This window comes from Elephas maximus, chromosome 1 (assembly GCF_024166365.1).
Source record: "Elephas maximus indicus isolate mEleMax1 chromosome 1, mEleMax1 primary haplotype, whole genome shotgun sequence".
NCBI lineage: Eukaryota > Metazoa > Chordata > Mammalia > Proboscidea > Elephantidae > Elephas > Elephas maximus.
The window spans coordinates 180,311,306-180,331,370 of NC_064819.1; the positions used below are offsets into that span (position 1 = coordinate 180,311,306).

A 20,065-nucleotide genomic window follows, 5' to 3' on the forward strand; every position below is an offset into this window, starting at 1 on the left:
GAAGCTTCAGCAGCTTTGAGTACTGAGACCACACAAGTTTTCTCATCTTATTTTATTTAATCTCTCTACTGGTCTGATTCTGATTAGAGGTTCAAATAAAATTGTGATTCTTCTATGCCATGATTCTGTTAAAATATTCCTCGTCTCTCTCCCGGCATGGCGGCGAGGGCTAGTAAATTAACTGTTAGAGAGTTGTAGCCGATCAGCACTAGTGTCCTTTGAGGTGGCTATTATACTAGATTTCCAGATGGTTGAGATTTTTTAAAAATATATTCAACCTTGCTTCATAAATACATTTCACAAGGGTATGGAAATCCAGTGGAGAAGCACATATATCCAAGTGTTCTCACATGCACATAGATAGCTTTGATTTTGGGAACCAGGAGTGGGTATGTAAAACAAACTGAGTTAAAAAAAAAAAAAAAAAAAGGTTGCACATAGAGTAATTTTAATCCATTCCATTTTTAAATACCACAATAAATTTAATTTTCACAATAAATTAAATAGCCATATTCAGTTTACAAAATAGAATTACTTAGTGTGAAACCAGTATTTACAACCATATACACTATGTACATGACATTTCTCTTCATTGACATACAACATGGAAGTAAAAGGACTTGACTTTCCAATGTGTGACTGACATGCTACAAGCGACACCATGGTCCATACAAGAAAACAATAGTGCAAAATTATCACAGGAACTTTGGAACAATGTCAATTTTATAAGATAAGACATTCTTTAAATAATAAGAAAATAGTATTTTCTGTTTTCATGGTACCAATTCAGCATTTGAATTGAAAAGCCAGCTTTCCCTTAGAAAAAATGAATAACTGAATTCTCTACTTCCCGCAGCGTCACAGCCATTGGTGCATTTTCACACATCAATCTTTTGGCTTAAATCTGTGAGAATGGCAAGCGACAACTTCTGAGTTAAAGGAAGACTAACTCATTGAGAACAGCTGAAGTCACTTTTCCCCAGTACCACCACCTCTTCTTTTTGTAAATAGCTTAAAAAGATGCAACTATACACAGAGCAATTTCGTTTTGTAAATTTTCAATAGAAAAAGAACTGATCTTATATTTGGGCACACACTGTGTATGTACAAGTATACATGGAAAAATGACTTGGATAGCTGTGTCTAAGAAAAGTGCGTATTTTAAACTAGAGAAGACATTGTGTGTCTCCAGGCACAACACATGGTGTTGTATGGCATTATTATTTTAGGGCCAGTTCAATGTTCTCCCAGTGATCTGGTAAAATTTTTGATTAAAAGGGTGAAAGAATTTACGCAATTTGGTAATGACAGAGGGGTCCACCTCTGGATGAATGCGCCCCTTGCTGCCCGCCAGGCACTTATTAAAGATAATGTTAAATCGCAAGCAGTAAAATCCTCTGGTAGCATTGAAATACAAGTTGTATTGACTTATCCTTGGAGGAAGATTTAAGAACTTCTCCACGAGCTGAAGTTCTGGCAAAGGTTCTGTGATGAGGCGATCTCCATCGACAATGTGAAATTGCTCAATTGGAAAATACTTCAACCACCTTTCCAGATGTTTGGTATAGATGCTGGTTCTTACGGCCTTATACTTTGTGTTCACTTCACAGGTATTGGGGTCTATTGCCAGCTTCTCAAACTTGTAATAAGTTTTGTTCTTCCTCTCCTTCCCCTCTAGCACCTGAGTATAATCAGAAATAGCTCTTGTGGTTGGCTCCCTGACAATGATCAACAACTTGATGGATGAGTTCATTTTGTAAATCCTTTCAGGAACCTCCTCTGTGATAAAATATGCTGGGCTCTTTTCAATGGTGATTTGCTGCGGGTAGGAAAAAGGCATCTTTTTCCTATACCACTCAATGCCCTTGGCATAATTCTCATCATTGTCAAAAAAGTGGATTTCTTGGGAGGCTTTGACCACTGCTGGGTGGAGGTTCAGCATCTCAAGCAGGGCCCTTGTGCCTCCTTTCCTGACCCCAATGATAATGGCCTTGGGGAGCTGCTGGACCAGGTCATGAAGGCGAATCTGCTCTTTGGAAGCGTTGCCTTTCCGGAACTCGTGCAGCAGGCCACGCTTGAACTGCAGGGCACGCAGCGGGAAATCAGCCTGATTGCGGGCTCCAAATCGACCCTCGATGGGGCAAATGGGCTGTAGCCTGCAAGCAACAGAAAGACACTTGAAGAAGCTCATTGCAACTGACTTCTCATTTTTCTGGTTCCCCAGTCAGCCTGAGTAAGGCTTCCAATGCATAAATAAAACCAGTGATTCCCAGCCTGGTACAATCCATAATGAACATATGTTTGGGAGATTTCATTTTAAGCAACCCTGTATTAAATGGAGCACACATAATTGATGGGATTTTTTTTATTACTGCCCCTTAAATTTTTTACTCACCAAGCACTTAACTGACTACAGTGTGTACTTACGTTCACAGTGCAGGATAGACAAGTGACACCGGCCATACTAATAGCTTTTTAACAGCTCAACAGTTAACATCGTTTAGAAAACATGAAAAGCTGAAGATTATAATCTTCAGCTGGGAGACTGAAGGGCAGCTAGGGAGCCATGTCTTTTGGGTTTCGTGTGCTATTATTTTCTTCCAGTTCAGCAGCATTCATATGGCTCTTAAAAATCTTTGAGATATAATCTGAATAGAGGCCTCAGTCTCTGCCCTTAGCTATTTGCACCATCAACCTACAATGTTCCGATTTTGGCATTTGCAGAGCTTTTCATTCTATGAGAATTACTAGTCTTTGGCCTTAGAGAGACTCAGAAGGATGTTTCCTCAGACTCACTTCCTCTTTCTACCTCAAGAGGTCAGGATTATGTTTTCACTTTGCTGAATGTAGGAACAAACCCAGTTGACATCACCTGTGCATCACCTACCACACCTGAGACCAGAAATCGACAAGAACTTAATGGGGAGCCAAAAACCTAAGATCCATGCTGTCAAGCCTATTTAAATCAGGGACTTGAGCTCACGCAGGAAGGAAGGAATCCAATGAATGGAGCCAGAAAGGAGGATTTTCACTTCAACACTACACTAGATAATGAATAACCACCTCTGCTTTTCTCTAAGAGAGACAGAGAAAATGAACCAAAGCAGTTGCTTTTGCATTGATTCCAATTCATGGCAAACCCTGTATGTGCCAGGGTAGAATTGCCCCTTACAGGTATTCGATGGCTGATTTTTCAGAAGTAGATTGCCAGGTCTTTTTTCCGAGGCACCTCTGGGTAGACTCGAACCTTCAACCTTTCAGATAGCAGCCAAGTGTATTAATTGTCTGTACCAGCCAGGCACTCTGATGTGATAACAGTCAAAGTGATATTAGATTGAAGTGAATGTGTCATCTGGCATGGTCATTCAATATGGTTAGAAAACTGAGTTCCCTTTTAGGTATGGCCTAAAACTGAACCGAGATTCATTATAATCTCCTTAAGTTGATCTTGGAAGGCATTTTAGCCTACTTGGTAAAGGGACAACATCAGCGAAAAGTGGCCGTTAAACCAATTCCTCCAACTGCAGGTTCCAATTATCCTAATAATTTTTTTTTTTTTTTTAATTTTTATTAAGCTTCAAGTGAACATTTACCATTCCAATCAGTCTGTCACATGTAGGTTTACATACATCTTACTCCCTTCTCCCACTAGCTCTCCCCCTATTGAGTCAGCCCTTACAGTCTCTCGTTTCATGCCAATTTTGCCATCTTCCCTCTCTCTCTATCTTCCCATCCCCCCTCCAGTCAAGAGTTGCCAACACACTCTCCAGTGTCCACCTGATTTAATTAGCTCACTCTTCATCAGCATCTCTCTCCCCCCCACTGACCAGTCCTTTTCATGCCTGATGATTTGTCTTTGGGGATGGTTCCTGTCCTGTGCCATCAGCAGTTCTGGGGAGCATTGTCTCTGGGATTCCTCTAGTCGCAATCATACCATTAGGTATGGTCTTTTCATGAGAATTTGGGGTCTGTATCCCACTGGTCTCCTGCTCCCTCAGGAGTTGTCTGTTGTGCTCCCTGACAGGGCAGACATCGATTGTGGCCGGGCACCAACTAGTTCTTCTGGTCTCAGGATAATGTAGGTCTCTGGTTCATGTGGCCCTTTCTGTCTCTTGGGTTCTTAGTTGTCATGTGACCTTGGTGTTCTTCCTTTGCCTTTGCTCCAGGTGGGTTGAGACCAATTGATGTATCTTAGATGGCCGCTTGTTGGCATTTAGGACCCCAGGCGCCACAATTCAAAGTGGGATGGAGAGTGTTTTCATAATAGAATTATTTTGCCCATTGACTTAGAAGTCCCCTCAAACCACGTTCCCCAGACCCCAGCCCCTGCTCCGCTGACCTTTGAAGCTTTCATTTTATCCCGGAAACCTCTTTGCTTTTAATCCAGTCCAATTAGGCTGACCTTCCTTGTATTGAGTGTTGTCTTTCCCTTCACCCAAAGCAGTTCTTATCTACAGATTGATCAATAAAAAGCCCTCTCCCTCCCTCCCTCCCTCCCCCCTTTGTAACCACATAAGTATGTGTTCTTCTCCATTTTTTCCATTTTTCAAGATCTTATAATAGTGGTTGTATACAATATTTGTCCTTTTGCAACTGACTCATTTCGCTCAGCATAATGCCTTCCAGATTCCTCCATGTTATGAAATGTTTCAGAGATTCGTCACTGTTCTTTATCGATGCGTAGTATTCCATTGTGTGAATATACCACAATTTATTTACCCATTCATCCGTTGACGGACATCTTGGTTGCTTCCAGCTTTTTGCTATTGTAAACAGAGCTGCAATAAACATGGGTGTGCATATATCTGTTTGTGTGAAGGCTCTTGTATCTCCAGGGTATATTCCGAGGAGTGGGATTTCTGGATTGTATGGTAGTTCTATTTCTAACTGTTTAAGATAACGCCAGATGGATTTCCAAAGTGGTTGTACCATTTTACAATCCCACCAGCAGTGTATGAGAGTTCCAATCTCTCCGCAGCCTCTCCAACATCTATTATTTCGTGTTTTTTGGATTAATGCCAGTCTAGTTGGTGTGAGATGGAATCTCATCGTGATTTAATTTGCATTTCTCTAATGGCTAATGATCGGGAGCATTTTCTCATGTGAATATCTTCTTTAGTGAAATGTGTGTTCATATCCTTTGCCCACTTCTTGATTGGGTTGTTTGTCTTTTTGTGGTTGAGTTTTGACAGAATCATGTAGATTTTAGAGATCAGGCGCTGCTTTGAGATGTCATAGCTGAAAATTCTTTCCCAGTCTGTAGGTGGTCTTTTTACTCTTTTGGTGAAGTCTTTAGATGAGCATAGGTGTTTGATTTTTAGGAGCTCCCAGTTATCTGGTTTCTCTTCATCATTTTTGGTAATGTTTTGTATTCTGTTTATGCCCTGTATTAGGGCTCCTAGGGTTGATCCTATTTTTTCTTCCATGATCTTTATCGTTTTAGTCTTTATGTTTAGGTCTTTGATCCACTTGGAGTTAGTTTTTGTGCATGGTGTGAGGTATGGGTCCTGTTTTATTCTTTTGCAAATGGATATCCAGGTATGCCAGCACCATTTGTTAAAAAGACTATTATTTCCCCAATTGACTGACACTGGTCCTTTGTCAAATATCAGCTGCTCATACGTGGATGGATTTATATCTGGGTTCTCAATTCTGTTCCATTGGTCTATGTGCCTGTTGTTGTACCAGTACCAGGCTGTTTTGACTACTGTAGCTATATAATAGGTTCTGAAATCAGGTAGGGTGAGGCCTCCCACTTTCTTCTTCTTTTTCAGTAATGCTTTGCTTATCCGAGGGTTCTTTCCCTTCCATATGAAATTAGTGATTTGTTTCTCTATCCCCTTAAAGTATGACATTGGTATTTGGATTGGAAGTGCGTTATATGTATAAATGGCTTTTGGTAGAATAGACATTTTTACTATGTTAAGTCTTCCTACCCATGAGCAGGGTATGTTTTTCCACTTAAGTATGTCCTTTTGAATTTCTTGTAGCAGAGTTTTATAGTTTTCTTTGTATAGGTCTTTTACATCCTTGGTAAGATTTATTCCTAAGTATTTTATCTTCTTGGGGGCTACTGTGAATGGTATTGATTTGGTTATTTCCTCTTCGGTGTTCTTTTTGTTGATGTAGAGGAATCCAAGTGATTTTTGTATGTTTATTTTATAACCTGAGACTCTGCCAAACTCTTCTATTAGTTTCAGTAGTTTTCTGGAGGATTCCTTAGGGTTTTCCATGTATATGATCATGTCATCTGCAAACAGTGATAGCTTTACTTCCTCCTTACCAATCTGGATACCCTTTATTTCTTTGTCTAGCCTAATTGCCCTGGCTAGGACTTCAAGTACGATGTTGAATTAGAGCGGTGATAAAGGGCATCCTTGTCTGGTTTCCGTTCTCAAGGGAAATGCTTTCAGGTTCTCTCCATTTAGAGTGATATTGGCTGTTGGCTTTGCATAGATGCCCTTTATTATGTTGAGGAATTTTCCTTCAATTCCTATTTGGGTAAGAGTTTTTATCATAAATGGGTGTTGCACTTTGTCAAATGCCTTTTCTGCATCTATTGATAAGATCATGTGGTTTTTGTCTTTTGTTTTATTTATGTGATGGATTACATTAATGGTTTTTCTGATATTAAACCAGCCTTGCATACCTGGTATAAATCCCACTTGATCAGGGTGAATTATTTTTTTGATGTGTTGTTGGATTCTATTGGCTAGAATTTTGTTGAGGATTTTTGCATCAATGTTCATGAGGGATATAGGTCTAAAATTTTCTTTTTTTGTAATGTCTTTACCTGGTTTTGGTATCAGGGAGATGGTAGCTTCATAGAATGAGTTGGGTCGTATTCCGTCTTTTTCTATGCTTTGAAATACCTTCAATAGTAATGGTGTTAAGTCTTCTCCGAAGGTTTGGTAGAACTCTGCAGTGAAGCCGTCTGGGCCAGGACTTTTTTTTGTTGGAAGTTTTTTGATTACCGTTTTAATCTCTTTTTTTGTTATGGGTCTATTTAGTTGTTCTACTTCTGAATGTGTTAGTTTAGGTAGGTAGTATTGTTCCAAGAATTTATCCATTTCTTCTAGGTTTTCAAATTTGTTAGAGTACAATTTTACGTAGTAATCTGAAATGATTCTTTTAATTTCATTTGGTTCTGTTGTGATGTGGTCCTTCTCGTTTCTTATTGGGGTTATTTGTTTCCTTTCCTGTTTTTCTTTAGTCAGTCTAGCCAATGGTTTATCAATTTTGTTAATTTTTTCAAAGAACCAGTTTTTGGCTTTGTTAATTCTTTCGATTGTTTTTCTGTTCTCTAATTCATTTAGTTCAGCTCTAATTTTTATTATTTGTTTTCTTCTGGTGCCTGATGGGTTCTTTTGTTGCTCACTTTCTATTTGTTCAAGTTGTCGGGACAGTTCTCTGATTTTGGCTCTTTCTTCTTTTTGTATGTGTGCATTTATCGATATAAATTGGCCTCTGAGCACTGCTTTTGCTGTGTCCCAGAGGTTTTGATAGGAAGTATTTTCATTCTCGTTGCTTTCTAAGAATTTCCTTATTCCCTCCTTGATGTCTTCTATAACCCAGTCTTTTTTCAGGAGGGTATTGTTCATTTTCCAAGTATTTGATTTCTTTTCCCTAGTTTTTCTGTTATTGATTTCTAGCTTCATTGCCTTGTGGTCTGAGAAGATGCTTTGTAATATTTTGATGTTTTGGATTCTGCAAAGATTTGTTTTATGACCTAATATGTCGTCTATTCTAGAAAATGTTCCATGTGCACTAGAAAAAGAAGTATATTTTGCAGCAGTTGGGTGGAGAGTTCTGTATCAGTCAATGAGATCAAGTTGGTTGATTGTTGTAAGTAGGTCTTCCGTGTTTCTATTGAATTTCTTACTGGATGTCCTGTCCTTCTCCGAAAGTGGTGTGTTGAAGTCTCCTACTATAAATGTGGAGGTGTCTATCTCACTTTTCAATTCTGTTAAAATTTGATTTATGTATCTTGCAGCCCTGTCATTAGGTGCGTAAATATTTACTATGGTTATGTCTTCCTGATCAATTGTCCCTTTTATCATTATATAGTGTCCTTCTTTATCCTTTGTGGCGGATTTAAGTCTAAAGTCTATTTTGTCAGAAATTAATATTGCTACTCCTCTTCTTTTTTGCTTATTGTTTGCTTGATATATTTTTTTTCCATCCTTTGAGTTTTAGTTTGTTTGTGTCTCTAAGTCTAAGGTGTGTCTCTTGCAGGCAGCATATAGATGGATCGTGTTTCTTTATCCAGTCCGTGACTGTCTGTCTCTTTATTGGTGCATTTAGTCCATTTACATTCAGTGTAATTATAGATAAATAAGTTTTTAGTGCTGTCATTTTGATGCCTTTTCATGTGTGTTGTTGGCCATTTCATTTTTCCACATGCTTTTTTGTGCTGAGATGTTTTTCTTAGTAGATTGTGAGATCCTCATTTTCATAATGTTTAACTTTGTGTTTGTTGAGTCGTCACGTTTTTCTTGGCTTTTTTCTTGAGTTATGGAATTGATATTCCTTTTTGTGGTTACCTGATTTTTTACCCCTATTTTTCTAAGTAAAAACCTAACTTGTATCCTTCTATATCGCCTTGTATCACTCTCCATCTGGCAGTTCAATGCCTCCTATATTTAGTCCCTCTTTTTGATTATTGTGATCGTTTATCTATTGATTTCCATGATTTCCTGTTATGTGTATTATTTTGTTTATTTATTTATTTTTTAGAATTAGTCTTAATTTGTTTGTTTTTGTGCTTTCCCTATTTGAATTGCGTTGATATCAGGACGTTCTGTTTTGTGACCTTGTATTGTGCTGGTACCTGATATTATTGGTCATCAGGCCAAACAATCTCCTTTAGCATTTCTTGCAGTCTTGGTTTAGTTTTTGCAAATTCTCTAAACTTGTGTTTATCTGTAAATATCTTAATTTCTCCTTCATATTTCAGAGAGAGTTTTGCTGGATATATGATCCTTGGTTGGCAGTTTTTCTCGTTCAGTGCTCTGTATACATCGTCCCATTCTCTTCTTGCCTGCATAGTTTCTGCTGAGTAGTCTGAACTTATTCTTATTGATTCTCCCTTGAAGGAAACCTTTCTTTTCTCCCTGGCTGCTTTTAAAATTTTCTGTTTGTCTTTGGTTTTGGCAAGTTTGATGATAGTATGTCTTGGTGTTTTTCTTTTTGGATCAATCTTAAATGGGGTTCGATGAGCATCTTGGATAGATATCCTTTCGTCTTTCATGATGTCAGGGAAGTTTTCTGTCAGGAGTTCTTCAACTATTTTCTCTGTGTTTTCTGTCCCCCCTCCCTGTTCTGGGACTCCAATCACTCGCAAGTTATCCTTCTTGATAGAGTCCCACATGATTCTTAGGGTTTCTTCATTTTTTTAAATTCTTTTATCTGATTTTTTTTCAGCTATGTTGGTGTTGTTTCCCTGGTCCTCCAGAAGTCCCAGTCTACATTCTAATTGCTCGAGTCTGTTCCTCTGACTTTCTATTGCGTTGTCAAATTCTGTAATTTTATTGTTAATCTTTTGGATTTCTACATGCTGTCTCTCTATGGATTCTTGCAACTTATTAATTTTTCCACTATGTTCTTGAATAATCTTTTTGAGTTCTTGAACAGTTTTATCAGTGTGTTCCTTGGCTTTTTCTGCATTTATCCTAATTTCATTTGTGATATATCTTTAAGCATTCTGTAAATTAGTTTTTTATATTCTATATCTGATAATTCCAGGATTGTATCTTCATTTGGGAAAGATTTTGATTCTTTTGTTTGGGGGGTTGGAGAAGCTGTCATGGTCTGTTTCTTTATGTGGTTTGATATGGACTGCTGTCTCCGAGCCATCACTGGGAAACTAGATTTTCCAGGTAATCAGCTAAAAAAAATGCAGTCAGATCCCTATCTGAATTCTCCCTCTGGCTCAGGGTATTCAGATGTTAATGGAGCCGCCTGGGAGGGTGGGGGAGGGATCAGAGAGCTAGGAGTGTAGCACCACAGAATAAAGAGCTGAACACCGCGTTCACGCTCCGCTCCTGTCCGCCAAAATTCCGGCGGGATGGGTCCCCGGCTGGGACGGTGCTTTCCCCGCTCCGAGACCAGTCACTTCCTCCCAGGGACTTCTCCCTCCGGTGCGCGGCACTGCTCGCGTGAACTGGGTGGGCGTTTCCCGCACGAACGGGTGGGCCCGCCCCCAGGGTCTATTCAGGCGAATATAATTGGACCCCACGGTCACGCCCCGCCCGCGCGCGCGCCCAAATCCCAGTGGGACGGCTCCCCGGCTGGGGTGCTGCTTTCCGCGCTCCGAGACCAGTCACTTCCTCCCGGGGACTTCTCCTTCCGGTGCGCCACACCTCTTGCGCGAACTGGGTGGGCGTCACCCGCACGACCAGGTGGGCCCATCCCCTGGGTCAATTCAGGGTAATAAAATTGGACCCTGCGCTCACGCCCCGCCCGTGCGCGCGCCCAAATCCCAGCGGGACGGCACCCTGGTTGGGACGCTGCTTTTTCCGCTCCGAGACCAGTCACTTCCTCCCGGGGATTTCTCCGTCCGGTGCGCCGTGCCACACGCATGGACTGGGTGTGCGTCCCCCCACAGGAACGTGTGGGCCCCGCCCCGGGGTCGCTTTAGGGAAATATAGCTGACCCCCCCCCCGCTCGCGCCCCGCCCGCTTCCCGCCAAACTCCGGGCGGGACGGCTCCCCGGCTGGGATGCTGTTCTCCCCACTGCCAGATCAGTCACTACCTCCCGGGTGCTTCTCCCTCCGGCTGCGCCGCTATGCCGCCCGTGCCAACCAGCTAGACTTCCTCCCGGGATGGGTTTGGGGGGGAAGGGCTGGGCCCCCCTTCTGTGCCGTCTGCCCCCCGGGCTCTGCCCCAGATCGGGCTCCGAAGGTCACCTGCTTGGTATGCTGGCTCCTAGTTCTGAAAACGGTTGCTGTCTGCCCGTATTTGTTCGTTTTCCGTCTCTAAGTCTGTGCTTGTTGTCCAGAGTTCGTAGATCGTTATGTATGTGATTGATTCCCTTGTTTTTCCGAGTCTTTGTTGCAAGAGGGATCCGCGGTAGTGTCCACCTAGTCCGCCATCTTGGCCCCGCCCCCCATCCTAATAATTTGAAGTCTGTTTCCCTCTTTGTGGTAATGAGGCTGTTGCTTGATTTTCCCAAGAGACCCTTTTGTACCTTTCTTGTCTTCTGTAATGTTTTTGATTAAAGGCAGATGAAACAACCTCAAGGTCACACCAAGGCCATTTTGTGGAACTAAAGAGAAAGAGCTTGGACTGTGCTCTTTTTAAGAAGCCATTAATCATAATGCTTAAGGTAAGATATAAACAGGTATTTCCTTTTTTGTGGTGTTTGCTTTTTATAATTTTAAAAAGAAGTCATAATCATTGTGGAAAATGTGAAGTAAGACTATACTAAATAACAGAGTTTACTACAATTAGAACTTCAGGGAAATGTGAATTTTCTTTCTATAAATTTCATAGGTCTAATATGTTAGAACTTTAAATGGAGGATAAAAAATTATCAACACTTATTATCAACACTTATTCATAATCAAAGATATATTTAATTGTGACATTGTTCGGGATATCAAATTTTTTTTCTTTCAACTCTGCTGGGGTTCTGGTTGAGAGTTAAGCCCTAGTTTCCTCAGGCATTCATTGAATGGATTTCTCTCCTATGGAGCAGTACCATTCTTGGGAGAATTGAGGACACAGTCACTCAGATCCTTTCCTGTATGACTTAATTCTCTCGCAGAACACTGGTTGAGAGAGGCTGCCCTGTTCGAGCTGGAATGGAATTTCCCTATCTCTAGGAGGGGTCATTTTCCTTCTTTAATTGTCTTCCTGTTTCTACCTTCTCCTCTGGGAGCTCATACCCTGTAGAATAATTGCAATTGAGGCTCCTTAACTCAGGCTATGAGAAAATATCACATTATTTCCCACTTACTGGATTCTGGGCACAGGCCAGAACAACAACATAGCCTTGGAAGTAACTGAGCCAGTGGGGTCTCTTCAGTTACTTAAGGATGTGCCTAAGTGAGCATGTGTCAATTTCGAACATGATTTGCTTGAACTCTCAAGTGAGAGGTTTTAAGAAAGGCTACCAGGAAATCCAAAGAGTCCTGGTGGCATGGTGGTTAAGCTCTTGGCTGCTAACTGGAAGGTCTGAGATTCGAATCCACCAGCCCCTCTGTGGGAATAAGATGTGGCAGTCGGCTTCCATAAAGATTACAGCCTTGGAAACCCTATGGGGCAGTTCTACTGTCTATAGGGCCACTATCAGTCAGGATCTACCTAATGACAATGAGTTTTTTTTTGAGTACTAGGTAATCCAATTTCTACAAAAACTTCAAATTAGAGCCTAGAGACAAGGTTAAAAATGAGAAGAATCACCAACTAGTTACTGCACTACTGATAGTTAGATCAATAACTCAATAAAAAGTAAGTGATTAGATGATAATTAAAGATAGTGGGAAGAAGAACTTCATATAAAAGGGCCTTTATGTACACAGAAGTGGTACAGCCTCAAGGCTTCTCACTAATACCTAAGTATTAGGTCAGTCATAGGCTCTGAATTTTACATTTTCCATGGTGACAACTAAGAAGAAGTAAATTCACTCAGGAATTTTTTTTTTTTCTTCTCAAACTCCTGGATGATATTTCTTTCTTTTCATTTTTTATTGTACTTTAGATGAAGGTTTACAGAACAAACTAGCTTCTCATTAAACAATCAGTATACATATTGTTTTATGATATTGGTTAACAACCCCACGACATGTCAACATTCTCCCTTCTTGACCTTGGGTTCCCTATTACCAGCTTTCCTGTTCCCTCCTGCCTCCTGTTCCCTCCTTGCCCCTGGGCTTGTGTGCCACTTCAGTCTTGTTTTGTTTTATGGCCTGTCTAATCTTTGGCTGAAGGGTGAACCTCAGGAGTGACTTCATTACTGATCTAAAAGGGCGTCTATGAGCCATACTCTCAGGGCTTCTTCAGTCTCTGTGAGGCCAGTAAATCTGGTCTTTTATTTGTGGGTTAGAATTTTGTTCTACATTTTTCTCCAGCTCTGTCTAGGACCTTCTTTTGCGATCCCTGTCAGAGCAGTCAGTGGTGGTAGCCGGGCACCATTTAGTTGTACTGGACTCAGTCTGTTGGAGGCATGGTAGTTGTGGTCCATTAGTCCTTTGGTCTAATCTTTCCCTTGTGTCTTTAGTTTTCTTCATTCTCCCTTGCTCCTGAAGGGATGAGACCAGTGGAGTATCTTAGATGGCCATCCACAGGCTTTTAAGACCCCAGATGCTACTCACCAAAGTAGAATGTAGACCATTTTCTTTATAAACTATGTTATGCCAATTGAGCTAGATGCTCCCCCAAACCATGGTCCCTATAGCCTCCATTCCAGCAATTCGGCCCTTCAGGGAGTTTACATGTGTCTAGGGAGCTTTCATGACCTTAATTTGTACAATTTGTGCTGGCTTCCCTAGTATTGTGTACGGTCTTACCCTTCACCAAAGTTACCACTTATCTATTGTCTATTTTCACTCAGGAATTTTGAATTAAAAAGTATCAAAGGGATCTACTTTGCCACTTAAAAACTGAAAAACAAGGACCTCTTCTGTATTCTTTGTTAGACATCCAAGTGATAAAATGTACAGACTAGCCTAAGGTTTGAAAAGAAAAGGAAAATTGGAAGGATAATATTTTCATTTTAAAGTGTGGCTACATTTTCAGGGACAATGAGAACTAAATTCATGGAGAACATACTTCAGTCTTCCCAGGGCAAGAAATTAATTTTAAAGGGCAAAGAAAGCAGTTTCACATTTCAGAATTTAACTTCTCTGTTCTTTCCAATCACACTGGGTGCAGGGCTGTCTGAAAGGCATTCAATGTGAAGACAGCTGATAATTGCTGGACTTCTGTAGCTCCAGTACCTCTCACGTGTTTGCCTATTTAGAGCTAAACCCTAGTTCTGTAATATCCTCTCCATGGATTTTTCCATTGCTTTCTGGGCAATTACTCTGACCAACAGCCTCCTTGTCTGGTACATTCAGCTCCTGAAAACTGGAGCTAATTAACACAGTTAAAACTCCCCAAGCCTGCAGCCATCTTTCCAGGGCAATGGAGTCAAAATTGATAAGCTCCTTTACAGGCTCATGCATAATTTTAACTCTCCTGTTAGCACATTAATCGTCCACTCATAAATTTCAAAATGAAGACACATAAATACATTGCTACTGTTTCGGTATGGCAGAGGTCAACATCAGACACATGCAGACCACATTCAGGTCTAGGAAATGGCATTTTTACTGTACACAGCTTTATCCCTTTTCTGAAGACAAGTGTCAGTGCACAGAGAATACAAATGGATCTTGGCAAATGCCTTGGTTTGAGCAACATGGATCTCTTTCTTTTTAAAGGTTCAACAAATAAAAATCAATACTGCAGAAAAGCATGTTTCTTGGAACTTTTGAGGGAGGAAAACAAATGGATAAATCTAAAATTATATCCCAAGGAGGTCTGAATCACGCAACACATAAAGTCACGTGGGCATAAGCATGTTTAATCACCTACCTATCCAAGCTCCCAACTCTGGCGACTAGATACAGGAGACTCCCAACAGCAAGGCTTCCCAGCACAAGGAGCTTCTGTCTCAGCCACGCCTGCTGTTTGAATAGCATGGCCCTCCATCAACCTTCAGGACTTCTGCAACCTGAGAAACAGACACAAAAGGTAGCTGATCAGCAATTGTCTCTTACAGGCTTCGTTGATTCTCACAAAACTAGCCAGTTGTAGGTTGAATACAGGAAATTAAGTGGCACCACCCTAAAGACATATCCCATATCAATCATTAATGCAATTTTCATGGTCTAACAGCTACTTAGCAAAACTTACCTCCTTCTTCCTGGTCCATATTATAAGATCAAATACTAAATCTAAGGGGAAGTTACTAATAGATAACCTATTGTGCAATCTTAAAAGTAAATAAAATGCATATATATTATAATGGACGTAAAGTACAATATATGTTTTATATATATATATGTATATATATAAACACACATCTATCGATTTGTTGTGTTGTGGGGGCCTGTGTGTTTCTGTGAAACTGGAAGCTTTGCCGCCAGTATTTCAAATACCAGCACAGTCATCCTTGGTGGACAGATTTCAGTGGAGCTTCTAGACCAAGACAGACAGTGAAAACCTTATGAATAGCAGAGGAACATTGTCTGAGGTAGTGCCAGAAGATGAACCCCTCGGGTTGGAAGGCACTCAAAATACTACTGGGAAGAGCTGCCTCCTCAAAGTAGAGTCGACCTTAATGATGTGGATGGAGTCAAACTTTCGGGACCTTATGACTCAAAATGAACAGAAATAGCTGCAAACATCCATTAATAATTGAAACGAGAAATGCATGAAGTATGAATCTAGGAAAATAGGAAGTGGTTGGAAATGAAACGGAGTGAATAAAGATTGATATCCTAGGCATTAGTGAGCTGAAATGGACTGGTATTGGCTATTTCCAATCAGACAATCATGTCCACTATGGTGGGAATGACAACTTGAAGAGGAATGGAGTCATATTCATTATCAAAAAGAACATTTCAAGATCTATCCTGAAGTACAACACTGACAGTGATAGGATAATATCCATATGCCTACAAGGATGACCAATTAATACGACTATTATTAAAATTTATGCACCAACCACTAAGACGAAAGATGAAGAAGTTGAAGATTTTTACCAACTTCTGTAATCTGAAATTGATCAAACATGCAATCAAGATGCATTGATAATTACTGGTGATCGGAATGTGAAACTTGGAAACAAAGAAGGATCAGTAGTTGAAAAACACAGCCTTGGGGGTAGAAACAATGCTGGAGATCGCATGACAGAATTTTGCTATACCAAGGACTTCTTCATTGCAAGTACTTTTTTCAACAACATAAATAGTGACTATACATGTGAACCTCACCAGATGGAATACACAGGAATGAAATCGACCACATCTGTGGAAAGAGACAATGGAGACACTCCAAATCATCAGTCAGAACACGGCCAGGGGCTGACTATGGAACAGACTATCAATTGCTCTTATGCAAGTTCAAGTTGAAGCTGGAGAAAATTACAGCAAGTCCATGGGAGCCAAAGTATCGCCTTGAGTATATAACACCTGAATTTAGAGACCATCTCAGGATAGATTTGATGCACTAAACACTAATGAAGGAAGAGCAGATGAGTTGTGGAATGACATCATACATGAAAAAAGCAAGAGGTCATTAAAAGGATAGGAAAGAAGGCAAAGACCAAAATGATGTCAGAAGAGACTGAAACGTGCTCTTGAATGTAGAGTACCTAAGGTGAATGGAAGAAATGATGACATAAAAGACCTGAACAGAAGATTTCAAAGACTGGCTTGAGAAGACAAAGTAAAGTGTTATAATGAAATGTGCAAAGACCTAGAGTTAGAAAACCAAAAGAAGAGAGCATGATCAACATCTCTCAAGCTGAAAGAACTGAAGAAAAATTTCTGCAAGGAAAATATTGAACAAAGCAGGAAGCATCAAAAGAAGATGGAAGGAATACATGGAGTCACTGTACCAAAAAAAGAAAAAAAGAGGTCGATGTTCAACCATTTCAGAGGTAGCATATAATCAAGAACCAAAGGTACTGAAGGAACAAGTCCAAGCTGCACTGAAGGCACTGGTGAAAAACAAGGCTCCAGGAATTGATGGAATACCAATTGAGATGTTTCAACAAACAGATGCAGCGCTAGAGGTGTTCATTCGTCCATGTCAAGAAATTTGGAGGACAGCTGCTTGACCAACTCACTGGAAGAGATCCATACTTGTGCCCATTCCAAAGAATAGTGATCCAAGAGGATGTGGAAATTGTCAAACAGTATCATTCATATCACACTCAAGGAAAATTATGCTGAAAATCATTCAGAAGTAGTTGCAGCAGTGCATCGATAGGGAACTGCCAGAAATTCAACAGAGATTCAGAAGAGGACGTGGAACAAGGGATATCATTGCTGATGTCAGACAGATCTTGGCTGCAAGCAGAGAATACCAGGAAGGTGTTTACCTGTGTTTTACTGACTATACAAAGGCATTTGAATGTGTGGATCATAACAAATTATGGACAACATTTCAAAAAATGGGAATTCCAGAACACCTAATTGTGCTCATGCAGAACCTGTACAAAGACCAAGAGGCAGTTGTTTGAACAGAACAAGCAGATATTGCATGGTCTGAAGTCAGGAAAGGTGTACATCAGGGTTGTATCCTTTCACTGTACTCATTCAATCTGTACGCTGAGCAAATAATCCAAGAAACTGGACTATATGAAGAAGAAAAAGGCATCAGGATTGGAGGAAGACTCCAACAACCTGCAATATGCAGATGACACAACCTTGCTTGCTGAAAGTGAAGAGGACTTGAAGCACTTGCTGATGAAGATCAAAGACCACAGCCTTCAGTATGGATTGCACCTCAAAAAAAACCCCAAAATCCTCACAACTAGACCAATAAGCAATATCATAATAAACAGAGAAAAGATTGAAGTTATCAAGGATTTCATTTTACTTGGGTCCACAATCAATGCCCATAGAAGCAGCAGTCAAGAAATCAAACAACATATTGCACAGGGCAAATGAGCTGCAAAAGACTCCTTTAAAGTGTTCAGGAGCAAAGATGTCACCTTGAAGACTAAGGTGTGCCTGACCTAAGCCATGTTTTCAATTGCCTCCTATGCACGTGAAATCTGGACGATGAGTAAGGAAGACTGAGGAAGAATTGATGCCTCTGAATTGTGGTGTTGGCAAAGAATGTTGATTATACCGTGGACTGTCAAAAGAACGGACAAATCTGTCTTGGAAGAAGTACAGCCGAATGCTCCTTAGAAGCAAGGATGGTAAGACCATGTCTCACATACTTTGGACATGTTATCAGGAGGGATCAGTTTCTGGAGAAGGACATCATGCTTGGTAAAGTAGAGGGTCAGTGAAAAAGAGGAAGACCCTCAATGAGATGGACTGACACAGTGGCTGCAACAATGGGCTGAAGCATAACAATGGTTGTGAAGATGGCACAAGACCGGGCAGTGTTTTATTTTGTTGTACATAGTGTTGCTATGAGTCAGAACTGACTCGAAAGCACCTAATAACATATTTTATGCACACACACACCACACACACACACACACACACACACAAAGTCAGTAAATCATTCAGAGATAAAGAATACTGGTAAAATGAACAACTTGAGGAGGCTTACCTATGAGTCAGAATCGACTCGACGGCAGCAGGTTTGGATTTGATGTTTACCTGCTGTGTAACCTGTGAACTGAAAGCTCTGTTTCAGAACAACAGAGTGAAGGTATAAATTGAAATCTCAGTTGAGTAAATTTTCATTTTGGGCATAACAACGACATAATTTACTTATGTAGTTTTTTGTTATGTTTTGTTTTAATTGTAAAGGGAGAAAGGGGGCAAGAACAAAACTATTTCTTTACTGAGGTTATCAGTGGAAGCTAGCAGGACCCCATATGTTTGAGGAGAGTGGCTTTGAAGGAACTTGATGTTTCCCTTCACTTCCTTTGCCCAGTCTGGGATTCTGAAAACACGCTCAAACCAGATGCCCTCCCTACGCGGCGGCCCCTTTCTCAATGAATTTAAATACGTTTGGTGATATCCGGTCTTCCTCTTATACCATGAAAAAAGCCATACCTTGAAGCTTTATTCTTTTATACCTGAAATAAGGCCAGCTGAGGAATGCAGAGCTTTCCTAATGCTGTTATTAAATTTGAGAGAAAAATGCAAGCACCTAATTCAGCCTTTCTCATTAAAAATAAATCCTAACACCTCTTTCAAGATAAGATATTTAGCTCTTTATTGAAACTCTAGACAGTAACCCAGGAAGAGGGAAACTACAGAAATCAATTACGGTTAGAAATTGTTTTGCTGCAATGGTAACTCCATATTTTGTATGTGAAGATTTTTCTCTGCGCAGAAAGAGCTGTACTAGGATTGACTGATTGGTCTATTCATTTGCTCATCAAGAATTTACTGAACACCAGTAGCCTTTCCATTTATTGCAACAGGTTTATAGCAGGTTCCAAAAAAGATCCTTCAAGAGTTTTAGCTATTGGAAAACTGACAATGTGATTAAGGAGTCATGAAACCACCAGAGAACACAGCCGAATTCATGATAATGTACGATTAAGTGCTGGGGAAGGGCCGTTAAGGAAAAGGCCGGAGAACGTGGGTTCCATGGGAATGCTTTCTTGTAGCACATAGTACCTGGCTTGGTGAAGATGCTGCAGAAAGACAGCCTAAGGGAAGGAGATAGTAGCAGCGTTTATCCAGTGCATACCTGACAAATATTTACGGAACATCCCTTATGTTCTAGACTCTGCGCCGAGTGCTACAGAGATAATAGCAAAATAAACAGACACGGTTCCTGCACTATGGGAATCTATAGTCTATTGGAAAAAGCAGACATTAAACCAGTAAGTGTATGGTTAATATATGCCTACAAACTGTAATGAATATTATAACAGAAAACTACAGGATGCAGGGAGAATGCATAACAGGGACCGTACGTCAGTCTTTTCTGAGTACGTGAAACTTTGGCTGACACCTTGAGCATTAAGTGCAGGGAGGGCAGGATAGGGCCAGTCTGAGGAGTGAAAGAAGGCTGCGGTAGCTAGGCACAGGGACTGTGGGGGAGACAGAAAAAGCTAAGAAAAAAAAAAAAGAGCAAAAGCAAAAATGAGGAACAAGAATGGTACTTGTAGGGGATTAAGCGCCTTGGTGGTGCAGTGGTTAAAGCACTTGGCTGCTAACTGAAAGATTGGTAGTTCGAACCCACCAGCAGTTCCATGGGAGAAAGATGTGGTGGTCTGCTTCTATAGATGTTATAGCCTTGGGGCAGTTCTACCCTGTCCCACAGGGTCACTATGAGTTGGAATTAACTCAATAGCAGTGGTTTTTTTTTTTTTTGGTTTGTTGGTTTTAGGGTGAGCCTAGTGTTTCTGATTTAGAAACAGAATGGC

The 20,065-nt window shown here is 40.6% G+C and overlaps 1 protein-coding gene across 7 annotated transcripts in view; it reads right to left on the minus strand.

Moving 5' to 3' along the window:
• Nucleotides 1-887: 887 nt before the first annotated feature.
• Nucleotides 888-20,065, minus strand: part of HS3ST5 (heparan sulfate-glucosamine 3-sulfotransferase 5) — a 361,222-nt gene continuing 342,044 nt past the window's right edge. For all 7 annotated transcript variants that reach the window (XM_049899304.1, XM_049899295.1, XM_049899323.1 and 4 more), the window contains 2 exons: nt 14,581-14,719; nt 888-2,156 (listed from right to left, as the gene is read on the minus strand). In XM_049899304.1, coding sequence (XP_049755261.1) covers nt 1,226-2,156; nt 14,581-14,687 — 1,038 coding nt within the window. In that variant the 5' untranslated portion in view covers nt 14,688-14,719 and the 3' untranslated portion in view covers nt 888-1,225. The remainder of the gene's footprint in view (nt 2,157-14,580; nt 14,720-20,065) is intronic.